The sequence below is a fragment of the Orycteropus afer genome, unplaced genomic scaffold (genome assembly GCF_000298275.1).
Source record: "Orycteropus afer afer isolate SDZICR_OR568_19922 unplaced genomic scaffold, OryAfe1.0 scaffold00196, whole genome shotgun sequence".
Classification (NCBI taxonomy): Eukaryota; Metazoa; Chordata; class Mammalia; order Tubulidentata; family Orycteropodidae; genus Orycteropus; species Orycteropus afer.
In genome coordinates this window covers 3,279,502-3,298,318 of record NW_006921783.1, presented here as the reverse complement: position 1 = coordinate 3,298,318, position 18,817 = coordinate 3,279,502, and the positions used below count along the sequence as shown (strand labels likewise).

The window sequence follows — 18,817 nt, the reverse complement described above, 5'->3', positions numbered from 1 at the left end:
TTATTGTATTATCATGTGATAATTATTTGTCGGTGTGCTTATGTCACCCATTATTGATTTCCTCAAAGGCTTTTCTTGTTTTCTGTGTATGTCCACATGTCACAAAGTATTTGGTGAAATGGAGACCCTCAAACTTCTGAGCTGGACTTTTGAATCATCTTAAAGCTTGTTCAATGAAAAATGACTTAAATTTAAATCAGTACTTGTCAGAATGAAGAGCTCTTCATTCATGGTAACTTTACTATTCATTTTAATATCTATAAAATACATTCATTTGCTCAACAGCTATTTATTTGTGATTCACATGTCTTGGCACTGTTCTGAATTCTAGGACTATAGCAATGAACAAAAGAAAAAAGTTCCCTGCACCCATGGAGCTGACTTTCTAGTGGAGTAAAATGAACAATACCCAGAATAAGGGAATGAATTATATAGTATGATACATGGTTTAAAGTGCTGTGGTAAAAAGTACAACCAGAAAGGGGAAATAGGGAATGCTTAGGGGAGAGGATAAAGTTAGTATGTTCCCTCTAGGCTTCACTGAGATGATGGCATTTGAGCAAAGACCTGATGGAAGTAGGGGAGAAAGTCACCTGGGGAAAGTGTTCTAAGCATAGGGAACAGCCCATGTGAAAGACCTCAGGTGGTAGTGTGCCTGGTTTGTGATCACGGAACAGAAAGGAGGCCAATGTGGCTCAAGCCGAGAGAACAGGTGTAGAGTAGGAGGTGAGGTCAGTGAGGTAATGTAGCCAGATCATGTCAGACTTTGACTAACTCAGAGGGAGGCTGTGGAGGGTTTGAGAATTGAATTCTTGATATATTTTAATGGTAGAACCCTAAGAATTTCTGATATATTGGATGTCAAGGATGAAGGAAAAAGGAGTGAGTGCCTAGTAAGACATTTGACCTGAACAACTGGAAGAGTTGGTTACCATCAACTGAAATGATGAAAGCTATGATAAAGTGGAGTCTTATTGGTGGTATAGTTAAGCCTTTGACTAGTAGCTGAAAGGCTGGTGGTTTGAAGCCACCAGAGCCACCTTGGAAGACAGACCTGGCAATCTATTTCTGAAAGGTCACAGCCTTGAAAACTGTATGGAACACACTTCATACAGTTTGACACACATGGGGTCACCTGAATTGGAATTGATCAGATGGCAACTAAAAGTCTTAGAAGCCAAGTGAATAAATTTTTTCAGAGAAAGAAGTTATTAAAATACTGAATGCTACTGATAGGTTAATTAAGATAATGACTAAGAAAAAGACAAAGACCATTAGATTGAGCATGTGGATGGCATGTGACTTTGATAAGAGCAGTTTTGGCGGGGACCTGATGGGAATGGATTTTAGTAGGAAAGGGCTCTGAGTTTTTTTCTGCTCATTTCTGTGTGTCCACATTCAACTCATTTTTTCAAGGCCCAGAATTTGATGTGTGTTCTCCCTCTACAAAAAAACCCAAAAATCTTAACTTTGTATTTTCTCTGTGTGCCCTTTTTCTGTACTTACTGCTTCCCACATTCTATTATTTTTGATGATCCCCACTACTAAGTTGTGACTTCCTTGGGAAGGTCTTTGGAGATCAGAGGTCTGGAGTCAGAGTACCTGGCGGAGAGTCTATCCTTTATGACTTCCAATTCTGTAATTTTAGACAAGTCAGTTAATCTACCTGTGCCTCAATTTTACATCTGTAAAATAAGGATAATAACATTACCCATCATAGAGAGTTACTGTAAGGATCAAAGTGATTTGAATAATAATATTTGTTATATATCAGGTGCTTGGTAAAAGATTAGCTGCTATCATTAGCATAATTGTTGTCACTGTTATTATAGAGTAGGTATCCACAACTAAGGGAGCTCTGGTAGCATAGTGGCTAAGACACTTGCCTGCTAACCAGACGGCTGGCGGTTCAAACCCACCAGCCACTCCTCGGAAGGAAGGTTGGGCAATCCTACTTCCGTAGTGATACTGCCTCGGAAACCCAAGGAGGGGTTGCTATGAGTCGGGGCCGACTCGACGGCACATAACAACAACAACAACATCCACAACTAATTCATTTTTCATTTTGTTAGTACTTTGCCTCTTGTCCAGAAAACAGGATACATGAATGATTGAGTAATGAGTGAATGAAATGTAATTTTGAACTTATCATTCTGTACAAGCTTTTTTAAAGCATTATTGGGCTCAGTATTGTTCAATTTAATTGGGACATTGTTTCTGAAATGAGAGATACCAACACAAAACTGAAAATTGGTAGTAGTAATATTTTATCATTTTAATCTGTTGTTGCTCATTTTTAATGCTGTACTTTAGGAAATGTAGTCTAGTAAATTAATTCATCTTTTCATGGGCCTTTGCATTTCTTTATCTGATGGAATAGTTTTAGGTTCAAGAATATGGAGCCCACTCTGTCACAGGGCTGTTAGGAATTTATTTTTTTTCCTATTTCCATGGAGTAAACAGAGGGATTTGGATTCACTTCTGTAGTTTCCCAGGGTTCCTGAAAGTTTCTCCATTCCAGTTAACTCATTGGTCCTCAGAGGAGGAGATATATTTTGAGTCACAGTTTTTGGCACTGAGTTCCAGAGTCTGCTTCTCCCAAATGGGAAGTAGCTGGTGAGACTCTAAGATCTTTGTGGGGGGAGGCTCTGATTTCTGAGACTTGAAGCCTCCATTTTGCAGTAAAATGCTCTTGAATAACTGGCAGCCTCACTTTTCTTTTTAGCATCTGTGTAATACATTCTTTTTACCACTCAGAGATTCTAGAATGTTTATGGCCTTCATTTGATGGTTTCTGGTAATTATTTACTTTTGATCAGTAGTTTTCTTGACACAGACCACATCACAATTGTAAATACAAAGCAACCACACATTTCAGCCTTATATGGTTTCACCTACTTAAGACAATCAATAATAATGTGATGTTTCTTGACTTCTCTTTCCACATCACTGTTTACTTGTGGATTGAAGTTTCCATTTGTGTGTTTTAATTTTTGCCAAGAAAAATCAATCACACGCACTGTAGCTCTGCTTTAAATTTTATGCCTCATATGACATAGAGTATATAAATAGTATATACATTTTAAATGGAGAAAAATCTTCTTTTAGGCTATCTTAGATTATTACCTGTTTTTTTTTTTTTTTTGTACTGGTTATATGTGCTTTATTTAATTTAGATATAATTATGTTTCTAATTTGTTGTTTTCAGATCCAAGGAAATTTTCCTGGTGAATTTGTTGTCTTATAATTTTTTTTTTATCTTTTAAAAGATAATCCTATTGCATTATGCTAGTTTGAAGTTCACTAAATACCAAATTCCTATATACTTTAAATATTGTAATGTCACTTTCTGTAGTTTCTCAGAATGACCAGATAAGTTCTTTTGGGAAAGCAGATTAAAAAGAGTGACCTCATCATACCTTCCTGCAAACAACTTGCTTTCATTTCAAAAGCACTGACTGAAGAAACCATGCAATCAATCAAGATAACATAGTTTTTGAGAAAAATGAATTACCTGTAGGATCTCTTTGAAAACTCGAAATATCATATTGTCTCTAAATTGTGCTTTAAAATTTAGGATGATAAAAACTAATTAAACCCTATTTGAATATTGTAAAAAAAAATACATTTCCTTTCGAATATGGCGCCTACTTTTTTTCTTTCTAAAAGTTTGCTCTTAAAATAAATTTCAGATAAAGCAGTTAGCAATGGAAGCTAACCTGGACTTTCTTGTTTTGTTTTTTTACTGATCTTGAAATATTTTGCCTTTTCTATGTATTTTTCACTTTATCAAATCATCAGTTGTAGGTTTCAAAAAATACATATTTTTTAAAAAGTTTAGTGAAACTCGCCTCTAGAGGGTGATATTTCCCCAACTTTCCTATGATTGTAATCATGTCAACCCTGCCTTGAACCTGATGTGCTATGAATTTTGATGTCTTATCAGATCGTGTAACAGCTCAGCTTCCCTTTTATTATGTTTTCTGATCTATTCCTCAAAATCTTAGAGAATTGTACTTTTGAAATACATTTCTATCCATTAGTATCCTTTTTGAGTACTCTATCCAGGTACCTAACTACTATCACTGCCTTCACAATTGAACAGAGGCAATAGTTTAAGTTATATCACTAGAGAAGTGGTGTCAATGTGTTCTGAAAAGTCCTTTCTTTGATTTTCTATGTATAGACATTCAAGGACTTCTTATCTACATTCTTATGGTACCAGAGTGACTAAACCCCAGCATTGAGGCATCATTAATATGCGGCTTTATTAAACCTTTTACATTAATGGTTGCTAAGATATTCAGAACAGTGGTTCTCAAATGTCTTTGGAAAACTCTAGTGTATACTTGTGAGGGAATATGAGTAGAAAAATGTTGTATTATTTTGAAAATAAATAAATAAATAATTTAGAACTCAAAGATCCCTTTGAGCAGTTTGGAGATCCCCAGGGTCACAGGACAATGTTTGAGAACCACTGGTCTAAAGGAATTATGTAGTAATTATGTAGTAGAACTGATGGTTAATCTCTGCTTTTCTATTCTATTACCTTTGGTTGGACTTTCATTGTTTTTGTTTACTTTTAAGTATAATTTTTATTTGCTGTTCAAGAAATTCATGCATTTATTGTAAAATTAAAATAATAAATACCACCATCTTACCTGAAGCGCTGTGGTCCCCTGTCTCCCCCCTCCCTACTCGCAGGTGTCAGGCCGCAGAAGTCTCTTCAGATTCTTGACAGTTTCCTGCTGTTTTCTCCTTCCCTGTTTCTGGAAATCCTGTCCATTAGATAATGGCTATCTTCTGTTGAGTTCTTCATTTTCATACTTTGCTGTTTTTCACTTCTTGGTCTTTGTCACTTTGTTTTACTTTATTTTCCCCAACTTTATCTTCCAACCCTCTTACTGCATTTTTATTTCTGCTATGTGTTTTTAATCTCTTTTTGTTTGCATGTTTTATTGTAACATCCTTTTCTTATTTCATAGATGTAATATTGTTTATTTCTTTGAAAGGGAATTACAATTTTTGAAGTGATTTTTTGCTCCTTGGGTTGTCTTTATTTCCTCTGAGTTCCTTTTTCTATTTGTTTGTTTTTTCATGTTAGAGCAGTGGTTCTCAACCTTTGCTGAAATACTCTCATTATCCTGGGTAAATTTTAAAAAATACTGATGCCTAGGCCCCATCTCAAACTGATTAAACCAAAATACTGACTTCAATGTCAATATTCTTGACTGATCATTCTTATTTTTATTCGAGGTAAGTTAACTAAGAATTTGATTAGAAGCTTTTTTATTCCAAAAAGGAATCCTTCTGTTCTCTGTTGGAGCAGGATTTTTTTTGTGTGGTGGAGACTGGTTGACAGTGCACCTAGTAGTTAGTTTCTAGGAAGTTGAAGGAGTTACATTATTTCAATCTAGTTATTATAATAATACTAAGAGGATTTGGAGAAATAATAGATCTTTGAAGTAGATACACATCACTGTTGCTTCACTTTTTCATTAAGGAAAGTAATTAAGAGAATTCTGATCAAGTGTCATTGTATTAAAAATATTTCTATGGAAACTTGAGCTGGTATTCTTATTTACTGGAGTGAATAAATGTAAAAATTACTTATCCAAATCGGGAAATGAGAGTTTGGTGGAATAACTGATCCTGATGAAGGACTTGCCATGTTCATTCCTCTACGTACTTACTAAAGGGGGGGCTTGAAATACTTTTTTCAAAATTTTATTTTGAGAAAGTTGGGAAGGAGAAGAGAATGGGATTAAGCTCCTTAGAGTAAGTAATGACTAGTGTCTGAATGATTAACCCACATAAACAGATTTAGAAATCATCAGACTTGAGAATAGCCGACATATGTAGTCTGGGGCTTTATTTAAGGTGAGCAGCAACTAGAAATTTGACTGCTGGTTCATAGCTGTAAACTACAAAAGAGTCAGGAGACTGGGCTCGTGGCTATGCCAGGGTGATAGTCCTTAGCATAACAGGGTAAATGGCATTTTGAATTTGGAGGCAAATGAGAAAAGGAAAGGGATTTAAGGTTCATTGAAAGAGTTATTAACATCAGATGATGTGTTTTGGCAGGTGAGAATACTGAAGCTAGAATGAGACACATAAGAAAAACTATTTAAGAATAGACAGAGTAGAGTTAATGAGGACATTGTTGTTAGTGGCTTCAAAAAAAATGTTGCTGTTGTTGTGTGCCACTGAGACTGTTCCAACTCATAGCACCCCTGTAGGACAAAGTATAACCGCCCCACGAGGCTTCCTAGGCTGTAACTTTGTAGCAGCAGATCGCCAGGGTGTTTTTTCCCTGCAGAGCAGCTGCTGAGTTCACACTACCCACCTTTAGGTTAGCAGTTGAGTGCTCAAACACTGCACCACCAAGTCTCCTTTCAGAAGATGTAGGCCATGCAGTTTCTGCATTCGGAACCATTATTTCTCAGGTGTTACATGCTGAGGCATGGCCATGGTGTCAGACCTTTTTCTGGTTTTCACTGTCAAGGATTTTCTGTAAATGTTTTTATGTATAGGTAACTCACAGCTTTGCTTTCAGAAAAAATAAGATTAGAAGACAAGGAGTTGAACTGTTTATTAATACCCATTCTGGTGTGTTGAATTTGATTTCTGTGTTTGGTGAACAATTTTCTTTCATGAATTGTTGATAATTTGGGGAGCTGAATTGAGTATGGGTTTCCTCTTTTCATCTTGAGCACAATATGTAAGCATATCTTGATTAAAAGATATTTATGTATTTTTAGGCTAGAAATAAAGTATATGTGAATATAAAAGGTTTTATCTTCCCTGTTCTCAAAAATGTACTCTACTCCTATCTTTGTATGGTTAAAATCTGTTGCTCTTTCCCATCTGAAGGAAATGCATCTTTGACACTTCTCATGACCTGAATCATGATGCTGAAATAGAGCCAGAAAATATTCTTAACAGTCATGGGTAAAAAAAAAAGAAGAAGAAGGCTTCTGTGGGGAGGGGACAGTGCATTTGGGAGAAGATGGTGTTTTGAGGAGAAGATATTCTTTGGTATTTTTGTTTATATCTTTTTTATTTTAATTGCTTACATTTTCCTACTATGTTGTTAAACAGAAAATACTTTCAGTATTTAATTATTCTTCAAGTACACAATGTTTAATATAGTTGAAAACAGCAAGTTCTGCAAATATTGAATTAGATCATTTAGTTCTCCAAGCCCCCCAAAATGCACTTTAAGTCTTGCAATTCAATACGTCATCTTGGTACAGAGTGTTTATTTTTATTTCAGAACCACCTCTCAATAGTTATCTCTTATATGGTCACCAGTTTAAGTAATAAAGTTACATTTGTTGAATCAAGCAGATAATTTTCCATGTTTTCTTCTTACTCTGAAAATAAAAAGCACTTCTGCTTTCTCTGTTGACATCATACAGAGTTCATTGTGAGATAAGGATGGGATTGGGAGAATTGGTTGTAGGGTATTTTCTAAGAATTTCACTGAAGAGTTATATTTTAGGAATTTCATTCCAAGCTTGGTCTAAGTGATGCTAGCTAGATAAGGGTTTAGTTTCTGAGTGACTGCTCTGTGGATTTTTTTTCCCCCAATTCGGGTTTTTTTCACTTTGGTTAAAACTGTTCACTTCTGAACTCTTAGTTCCAGCAGTGTATTTGTCCATGATTCAGAAGAGTGGCAAATTTTGAGGGTGTTCTTAATATGATAGATATGGAAATAGTCTGCATCTTAAAGTAAAAGACCCAAGGTCTTTTATACATACACATACTTCAGAAGAATTTGCTTTGTCCTGGTGTTAAGTATTGTCATTTTATCGTTTTTTTTTTTTTTTTTTCATTGTTGAAAGAGTGACAGACTACAATCCTAATATTTAAAATTAATAACAAATTGCTAAAACTTCTTAAATTACATGTAGAGTACCAGCTCTTCATAAATTTCCTTTTATCCTAGAATCTTGGCATACTCGAAGAAGAATGATCCAAGATAATCAATTCCCATTTATAGGGAGGAGATTTTATCTACGAATTTTATAAATTTCAGATAACTGTGTGATTGAGTCTGAATTATGAAGACTACAGTGTTGTGTTGATGAGATGCCACAATTGTAGGCAGAGGAAATGTAGCCAGAAGAGTTTTCTACAATACATATCATTACATGTCTTCACACACTTTTTATCTCTGAAACTTATCAGACACATTTCTTATATTTCAGAAGATTTCCTCCCAGCCACTTCTGTTAATTTCCCCTTTTTCTATCCTTGCATTTTATAAAGATTTTTCTAACTCTTAATTTCATCTCCTTTTCTAGGCTTATTTTGCCTCTTTGATAGTCCTTGTTCTAGGCCTGCTTTAGTACCCCTTTGGCATATGTTTTGCTCTACTTACCATTTTAACAACAGGTATCATATCTTTTAGACTTTTAATTTTTATGGATCAACTTTCCAAATTTTTTTTTTTAATTTTAGCTTTAAGGAAAGAAAAACAATCAAAATTTTACATGTAATAGTAGCCAGCACATTAAGATAATAGTTAACAGATGAGAATGTATTCAGAATAGAAAGAAAATGATTTATTAATATATAATAATTCATTTAACAATCAGTGCAGTGTTGATTCTCCTGGAAGTGCAGTTTTAATCCTGTTGACATTTAATGAGCACTAGTGCAAAGCTCTGTGCAGGCAAGTTTGTATGTAGTGGGAGGAAGTGATGACAATATTATTAATACCCTCAATCCACATTTTGCATAAGCTTGGATTCTTGTTTTCAGCTCCATTTTGGGTGCGATCTCTCTTATCTTCCTACCTCTCCACCTCTTGCCAGAGTACCTTTACTGATGTCCATGGTGATATGAACTGTATCCTAGAAAAGAAGCAAAACTTTTTTTTGCTTGAAATGCATCCAGATACGTAGTGTTTTTACCATTTGACACTCAAGAAAAATTATAGGGGAGAAAGAAGTCGATGCACGGTAAGAATTGCCCTTGAACTCTTTCAGTCTTTAATTTTCTCACCTAAACTATTTGAGGGTTTTGTTAAAAGTCATATATACACATACACACACACATACACACACATAAATATAATTAAGTTTCTTTGATTTGTGTGTTCTCCTCTCCTTAGCTACTGTGAACAAGCATTGCTTCCGCCTAGTTTGGTATGTGGGTCAGAAGGCACTGTTTCTCACCAGGGCGCTGCTGTTTCCTCTTCCTACTTGAGTAGATTACAGATTATACTGGAACATGCCTGAGAAAAGGTCAAAAAGGAGGGTGAAAGTCCTGGAACTGCAGCTGGGAAGCTTGTCATTCTCATCTAGGATTGAGGGGGAAGAAAAAGAGTGAAAGATAGCGAGTCCTAACCCAACCCCAAACAACCCACATGCAGGAAATTCCCATTGCACAGGAGACTTTTTATATATTCTGAAAGGATTGTATTTGGTTTTGATTAAGTAATTATCGAGTGTTTGGTTGAGACAGCTTTAAAGTTAATTAGATGGCAAGCAAGAGAACTAAGCAGTGTTTTTAACTTTGCAGAGTCCAGCCTTCCAGTGATTTGTTTCCAAACAAGCTACCATTGTATTCTTTATGAAGAGTTGAGGAGTGGGGAGCTTTTCTGCTACAGAGTTAACTTAGTTAAACCCTTTGGTGTATTTTGTATTTTTATCCCTGTCAATTCCATAGCAGGATATTTAAAGCAGACTGAGGGCTTTGGTCTTCTGGGCAAAGCAAAAAGCACCCCCTCAAATAAAAGAGCCCCATCAAACTTACCACTCAATTTGTATCCTGAAAGAAATGACCAAGATAGGGAGCAGAGCATGTACATGTCTTAGAGAAGGGATGATGTTGGAATGAAGACAAAGATAATGAATTATTTGGGAACAGGACCCTTCTCAGGGGTACCAGGAAATCACACTGTCATTGGCTTTCAGTGTGCCTCATTAATCCAAGTTCAAGGTGTAAGCGTTCAAAATATTAGCAGACCAAGAAAACCGGGGGGGGGGCCCTCATATCCTAGACAAGAGTGAATCTGGTAGATAAGTGTGTGGGGATGGTAAAAACAGAATTTGTTGCAGTCTAATACATTGAATTGTTGGAAGGTTATTACTATAACACTTCAGAAAAAATAGGGTGTCTATAAAGGTGAAAAAGGACTGTGTCTGTGATGAGGATGAAAAAGTAAGATTATAACAGTATTCTCCTGTAAACCAGTGCCATCACTGACTAAGTGCTTTTGCTTTTGTACAAATGCCTTGTAAAAATGAATTTACACTGGTTTGCTCTGCTTATGCCTGTTTATCCCCTGTCCCCAATCACAAGGAAGAATAGTGTTACTTTATTCTCCAAATGCTCCATTTGGTCCACTTTATTGCATTGTCGTTCTTTTCTCACACCTTCTGTTCCTAAAGACCCATCTTTTGATCCCATTAGTAGCAATCCATAGTTTGTGCTTATGGAAACCTGTAGAAAAAGGGGTTTGTTTTTTTTCAATCTTTCTCACTGATGTGATGCTGTTTTAAGGTACTTTCTTATCTATAACTCTGATCCTTGATTGCTTGATGTTATTTTAACTGATTTCCTTTGTCTTCGTTCTCAATATTGTATTTCAGTCTATAGGATAGGAAAAATTTAAGAAGAGCATGGAGCATATAATAGCATCTCTCATTTTTTTCTCTTCTTGTTTGTATTTAAGAAGAAACACGCGCACACACACAGTTACTCTGATACACTGATATGAACTGAAATAGTTGACAATTCCAAGACCTGGCTTTAAAAGTTCCTTGTAGCTGGCAGTTTGCCACATTCACATGTTCTCACATCACTGCATTCAGAAGCTAAGAATACCAACCTGGCAGCTTCTGCAGAGAGGGTAAAGGTAAAACAGAAAGGAGTCTAGCTTTGCAGCCACATTACCTGGGAGTTGCTGTTGATGTCTTTTCCACAAATGTCCAAGTTTGTCAAAGCCCAGTAAATCTTGGAAAGTTTATTTTCCTTGTAGCATCTGTGTTTTATAATGGGTCTTTTAATTTGTTTTTACTTTGTCTGCAGGGATTTCTTTTGTCCGGAGTTTTCAGACTCTTGTCTTCTTTTTCCTGTGGAAGTGAGCCTGTTAATGATGACTCGTTTGGGAATATGCCTCTCTGCAAAGTTATCCTGACAGGCCGTTCCTCTAGCGTAGCAACCAAGTCCATTGTTATCTTCTCTGTTCACTTTTATCCACAACCTAATCCATTTTTCCTCTGTGTTTTTATAGTATGGAATGTCTGGGAAAACATAATTTGGGACAATGAATAAATGGAAAGATGGCATTTTGAAGTTAGCAAAACCTTTAGTAAACAGATCATATCTTGTCCACCTCCCACACAGCCACTGGCACTATGTGTTACTGGGGAGATTAAGCAAGCTGCTTTTCCCCAAAGTTCAAGGTACTTGCAAGCACATGACATTGTTACATTCATAATTACTTTTGCAAAGCTGCAAACTTGTTCAAGATAAATGCAGAAAGTTAGTGGTTAAACCCCAGAATGAACTCCAGTTCTTCCTCCTGGCTCAGTGCTTTGTATTGTAACATTAAAAATAGTGATTGTAGCAAGCATGCATACAACTAAAAACAAAACAGAAACAAAATAATAGCTTTGAACATCAAGGGAAATTTTTTAAACTACTGATTTTTAAATGACCTTCTAATCGTGGATAGAATTCTTGCTTTAATTTATTGAGAAACCGTTTTATTGGAACTTGGGAATTTTCCCCTCAAGAGGACGCCATCTATCTTGGGGACTGGTAAACCTCTAAAGGATCAAAGCTGTAGTGGATTTGGATAAGACTCCAAAGCCTGAAGGCTTAGGCAAAGTTTATCTATATAGAGTATGCCCAAAACACTGGGATGAGAGTCTTAGGAGAGCTTATTTTCTCATGAGATTTTTGGGACTTCCTCTGTCTGGTTGTGCCAGAAATACTGTGAGAATATCCATTCTTGTGGCATTTGTCACTTATGGGTCTTGTCCCAGCTGGAATTTTAACATATAAGGGAGTGTGAGATATTATATGTATTTTGAGATTATATGAAGTCAATTACTAAAAGTACAATTAAATAATCTCTGTTCTTTATTGTAATCATACAGTAAGGCAAATAAGATTTAAAAAAAGGGTAATAAGGAAGTGTTAATGAAGATAACATCTAGCGTTTATGTAGTAACTTTCTTAAATATCTCAGAAATTTTTCATTTTAATATTGCTGTCATGTATTCTTGAAAGATGGAGAAAAGAAATAGTGTTACTGCTGCCTCTGTGAAAAGAGAAATTGAAGCATAGAATAGGGGAGGGACTTACCTACTTGCCAGATTTGGTTTACTGCAAGTTTCTTTCTCCTGAACCTCATTGTGTTAAGAGACTTCAGGTGTAATGAGAACCATCTTAGCTTGGAAATTTAGTCTTGTTATAAAACCAAATTAGCTGTCTGGGTATCTATTCTTAAAGTTAACAATCTAGGCTCCTGGGCTAATCAAAAGGAGAGCAAGCAGGCTAGTGAAAGCCATGGACTCCAGTCATCTGGCTTTTGAAGTTCTTTATGAGTCCTCCTCCAAAATTAATGTCTCCTGTAGATCATAGGGCCATATCTCCATTTGCTTCCTAGATGTATGAAAAAGATACTTCATTCATTCATTCTGCAAACATTTATTGAGCTAGTAAACATTAGTAAGATATTGCCCCTACATTGATCCTCCAGTCTTTAAGAAGATAAATCTGGAGAAGTTTGTGACATTCCAGCTTAATTTCCAAAGAAAATCCATGAGAGAAGAGGGAGTAAAATATCATTTGTCGCTAGAGAGTCAAGAGAAATAGAAGAGTGAAAAAAGGGGCATTAGGCTATTTTTCTGTACTTAATTTATTGAGTCTGAACTTGAAATTCTTTCACTTTCACTTTGAAGTTTGTCTTTTTTGTTTTTAATGTAGATCATTTACATGTATTTCATTCTGTGTCAGCTATTGAGATTTCTTGTCTGAGCTAGCTTGCTCATCTTACTACTCCTTGATGTCATTGTTCAACTCTCATCCTTTATTTTCTACTAGAAAAGCAAAAGTAAGAAGGTACAAGTTCCTCCTTCTGTGCTCAGACTTTGTAAGCCTTATCTCCCTTTTTATGTTCTTCCCAGTCCTTTAAAATGACAACAAAAAGTGACTCTTTCCTCTTTGTTCCTGAGACATTTTGCAGCTATTTTTATTAGCATGTTTTCATTTTCTGTTTATGTATGTTTTTTGCCCCGTATTGTTATAAACTCTTTGAGAGTTCCTCAGACTTAATCATCTGAGACCCTAGAGGAGAACCTGATACCAACAAGGATCAAAGAGTTTGAAATGAAAGAATGAATGTTGAATGAAACTTTTTCTTGATCTCATCTTGGTAATGTCTTCTTTGCATCCTCAAAGTTCTTAAATTCGTGTCTTATACCCATTAACTTGATAATTTCCTTTTAATGATCCCCTGAGTGTGCCTTCAGAAGCTCTGGGGTGCAATGCATTATCTTTTTTTTTTTTTTTTTAGATTCACTTGCTGTCTATATAAATTTGTCTCAATTCACATTAGTAAAAAAAAAAAAAGTACATGTTTTCCTTGCCTATTTATAAAGTACCAAATTTTTATTAAAAATCAATGATGTAAAATTAACATTAGGTCAATAAGATTTTTTTTTTTTTTTTTTGTATAAAAGAGTTGTTTTATTATAATCACTGAACTGGGAAACGAGGCAGTTTTCATAAAGTTTCTCCACAGTGTGTGTGTGAATTAATTAATACTCTGTAAGTACAATAGTAAAGAAAATGTACTGTTGAAAAGGTAGACATAAATCAATGCAACAGAATCCAGAAATAGGTCCACATATATATGGTTGATTTTTTTTTTTTTTTTTTTGACAAAAGTGCAAAGACAGTTCAATAGAGGAAGGATAATCTTTTTAACGATGATGATGAAATCATTGGGCAGCCATATTTAATCCAGCGAACACAGTGAACCTCAACCTATATCTCACATTATATACAAAAATTAGCTAAAAAGGGATCATACTCTGCTCTTGCCAATTCTGCTTAACATTATACTAGCTGTTCTAGCCAGGACAGTTAGTTACTTAAAAGAAATAAAAGCCATCAAGACTGAAAGAAAGACATAAAGCCATTTCTACTTGAGGAAGATGTGGTCTTGAATATAGAAAATCTTGAATAATCAACAAGAAATTATTATAGCTAAGAAACAAATCGAGCATGGTTGCAGCGCACAAAATCAATGTACAAAAGTCAATTGTTATTTCTATATATTCACAATGAACAATCTGAAAATGAAATTAAAATAATTCCATTTATAAATTACATTTTAAAGAATAAAATGCTTAGGAATAAGTTTAACCAAAGAATTACAAAACTTGTACACTGAAACCTATAAAACAATATTGAAAGAAATAAATAGAAAGCTAGCCCATGTTCATGGTTTAAACCAAAACCAAACCCACTGCCATTGAGTCAGTTCTAACTCATAGTGACAGAGTAGAAATGCCCTATAAGGTTTCCAAGGCTGTAAAGCTTTATGGCACCAGACTACCTCATCTGTCTCCTGTGAAGCAGCTGGTGAGTTTGAACTGCCAATCTATTGGTTAATGGCCAAATGCTTTAACCACTGTGCAACCAGAGCTCCTTGTAAATGGGTTAGAAGATTGAATATTGTTAAGGTGGCAGTACTCCCCAAATTGATACACAGATTCAGTGCAATCTCAGCTGGCTTTTTTTCTAGAAATTGATAAGATGTAGGTGAAAGCAGTGTGTTTTGTTGTATGTAATGACTCATTGAAAAAGGCTAAAAACACATGGACTATTTTAAAAAAGAAAAGGAATTAAGTTTTTTCTGTATGTAGTCTATCTAAGAAGCCATTATGGCTTTACAGCCTATGACAGAGACTTTTTCTTGGAAAAAGGTGACTGAACTGAGATTGTAAGAGTTTGGATTCTAAAGCCTTGCTTTCAGTTAGTATATGTGGATTTGTCCACGGGTGTGTGTAATGTCTATTTCAGAAGACATCAGTTGTTTACAGCATTATGGAAATTCAGAAGAATAAGTGAAATGATCTAGACTTTTTAGTTCCCTGTGATTTGTATCTGAAAAGCACTTTGGTGTTACAATGAGGCTGGCTCCTGCATTGTTTCCTTTCATACATTTTTTGTCTTTATATTTCATACTCTACTGTCTGTTCGATTTGTACCTTATTTGTATTTTATAGCGATAGATTTCACGATGGTCACAACAAATAATGCAGAAATAACAGATGTCCAAATGGATGTGTCTGCCCTAGAATATAGTAAGTTGCCTTCTGGTGTTCTAGTCTCTGTGCTTTCAGTTATGTGAGTTCTATTTATGTTAAGCAAGCAGTACTTAAATTAGCATAAGTCTTCTCAACAAAATTTAGCTGAAAATTTAGAAACTTGCCATTAGGCAAACCAAACCAAAAACTCACTGCCATTGAGTTGATTCTGACTCATAGCGACCCCCATTGGGTTTCTGAGGTGGTAAATCTTTACGGAAGTAGATTGTCCCATCTTCCTTCTGCAGAGCCGCTAGTGGGTTTGAACCACCAACCTTCTGGTTAGCAGTTAGATGTCTTAGGCACTGTGCCACCAGAGCTCATTAGGCAAGCTTAGTTAAATGGAAAAGATGAAAGAAAGCAGGAGTTGGTCCTGCCTTACCCCAGGTTTCAAATATTACAATATTGAAGTAATAGACATTAGAGGTAGTATTTTGAGAGTGTTGCTTAAAAATTAAGCAGGAAAATTTCTCAACCCATGTCTATAAGTTTGTGATAAACATTAGTTAGACTTTAGAGATTTTTGTTTTATTTGTTTGGATTGGTGTCTGTTGCTCATGGTGAACTTGTGTGTTACAGAGGAGAGCCGCTCCATAGAGTTTTTTTGTACTATAATCTTCACAGCAGCAGACTACCATGCCTTTCTTCCACGGTGCCACTGAGGGGGTTTGAGCCACCAGTCTTGAGCCACACAAATTGTGCCATCCAGGGACCTAATGAGTGGGAATCAACTCAGTGACACAAGTTTACGTCTGGTATTATATTTACAAAATAGTGTTTGGGGTCCCATCTCTTTATTTTACTAAAAAATTAACTCCAGTTTTAATAAACGTTAATATAAAGGTAAAATTTTAAAGTCTAATAAAAATAATAGGACCTTGGATTAGGCAAATTGTTCTTCAGTTCGATACCACAGATACAAAAGGAACAAATTAAGGTTGGACTTCCTTAAAAAATCTTTTGCCTAGTCAAAACTCCATACAAGAAGGCAAACTATGGGCTGGCAGAAAATGGTTATAAATCATAAATTTGACTATGGGCTTATATCAAAATTTATCACTAAGGCCCAGAAATAAACCCTTAAACATTTATAGTCAATTGATTTTCAGTAAGGCTGCCAGGACAATTCAGTGGGGAAGGGATAGTCTTTTCAACAACTGGTACTGGGACAACTGGATCCAACATGAAAAGGAATGAAGTTGCATACTGAGGTACTTTATGACAGTTACAAAAATTAATTCAGAATGAATCAGAGAGCTAAAGGTAAGAGCTAAAACTATAAAACTTTTATAAGAAAACATTGGCCTATATGTTGTGTGAGAATTCCCAGGTGTATAGTAGAGCTGACATGGAACAAGGTGGAACACTTCTTGGTCACAGCCAGATACCCAGAGGGAGCAAGTAGTTGAACCTGTGGGCCCGGGACCATAGTCTCAGGGGACATCAAGCTCAGTTAGCATAACATGCTACACAAAAACATCGTTCTATCTCCTACTTTGGCGAGTAGCGACTGGGATCTTAAAAGCTTGCAAGCAGCCATCTAGATGCAACGATGAGTCTCTCCTCATCCAGAACAAAGAAGAATGAGGAAAACCAAAGATTCATGGAAACAATTAATCCAAGCAACTGGTACACCATGCGATCCACAAGCCTATATGACTATGAGACCAGAAGAACTAAAGGGTGCCTGGCTACCACTGTCAGCCACTCAGAGGGATCTATGTAGGAGATCCTGGATAGAGAGGGAGAACAATGTGGAACAAAACTCAAAATTATTTGGGGGAAAAAAGGGGGGGATCAGGTTTGCTGGTCTGATAGAGCCTGGTGGAACCACTGAGACTATGGTCCCTAGCTACCCTTCAAGTCTGGAATTGAACCCACACCTGCGGCTTCCAGCCAAACAAAAGACAGGCATATGAGTTGAACATTTACCTGAGGTAGATACACTCCTTGGAGAGAGTCATGGGAGAAAGAGGGGCTGTTTATGCACAGGGAGACAGCTCAGGGGGCAGGAGTGACTGGAGGGCTGGACACAGGGAAGAGGTAACTATGGGGAGGAAGTGGGAGGGGAGCTCTTGCATTGTGGTAAATTGTGGTCAACGTGATGAGACAAAGTGTATGTGAACTGCTGTATGGAAAGTGAATTTGCTCTGTAAACTTTCACCCAAATCACAATTTAAAAAAAAAAAAAAAGAAAGAAAGAAAACATTGGCCTAAATCTTTGTGACCTTGGATTTTGCAGTGTATTCTTGGATAGGACACCAGCATCACAGACAATAAAAGAAAAAATAGATAAATTGTCCCTCTTGGAAATTGTGCTGCAGAGGACCCTGTCAAAGAAGGGAACATAGCCTGCAGTAGAAGAGAGTATATTTGCAAATCACATATTTGACTTTTTGGTCGGCCTCATCTTGTGTCTCATGCTTAGTCTCTAATGATACTTATTTCTGTCTGTGGTCCTTCTGCTCTCGAACCTTCACAGGCGGCTGCCATGTTCACCCCCTACTTAGTCTTGAACTGATTTAGAGAAACTGTTCATTGTTCCTTTAGACTAATTTAGGTCTTTCCATTTTACTTTCTCTTACTATCCTATGTTTAGTGATAATACTTTCAAATGATAATTAAATTGTAAATCCATTACGTGTATAACTAACATATACCTGTATCTTCCACCCCTCATCCCCCAATAATGTTTACAATCAGGTCATACTTAGTGTTAGCAGTTTGGTTTCTTCCCATACATGTAACTGATTCTCCTGAGCTCACTTCTACTTTAGATACCTTTCTTAAATGATCACTAGAGTCACTGCAAACCTATCAGAGGTAGAAAAGTTTCCCTTAGTGATGCGTTTCTTTGTCTCTTTGTAGGGAAACTGAATAGTCAAGACTCCTACAACAATTTTACCAACAACAACCCTGGCAACCCTCGGCTATCTCCTCTCCCCAGCTTGATGGTAGTAATGCCTCTTGCCCAAATCAAGCAGCCGATGACATTGGGGACCATCACCAAGCGAACAGGGTAAGACCTCAGGCTTGATAGTTTTTTTAATAACTGTTTTAGAGGGTTGAATGCATAAAAATAAAACATACTTTTTCTTCGTGTGGCTTTGATTAGGGTCTTCTTTTCTAGACCACATGAGGCTTAATTGCAGCAGATTCAGTACAAAGTGTAGGACTTGCATTAGCATCCACACAACCACGTACACACATTCGTAGAACAAACAAAAACAGTGACAAGTTGTGAAAACAAGTATTGGCTAATACAAACCAGATCCATCTACTCAGTCCTGTACTTACTGCTTTGTGGCTTTGCCTTGAAGTACTGTTGCGTTTTCTTGCTCCTTGAAGACATGATCTGGATTCATAATGACTCCAACTTTTGTTGACACAAATACTGAGGAGAGTACTTCAGGTGTTGATCATATTTATAATTCTTTTTTTAAAAAGTTATCTTATTGAAATATAATCTACATACA

The 18,817-nt window shown here is 36.2% G+C and overlaps 1 protein-coding gene across 1 annotated transcript in view; it reads left to right on the top strand.

Annotated features, from left to right (window-relative positions):
* Positions 1-18,817, top strand: part of BCAS3 (BCAS3 microtubule associated cell migration factor) — a 727,666-nt gene that overhangs the window by 304,942 nt on the left and 403,907 nt on the right. Inside the window, exon 15 of the mRNA XM_042781927.1 lies at positions 18,210-18,360. Within this exon, the coding sequence (XP_042637861.1) occupies positions 18,210-18,360 (151 nt within the window). The remainder of the gene's footprint in view (positions 1-18,209; positions 18,361-18,817) is intronic.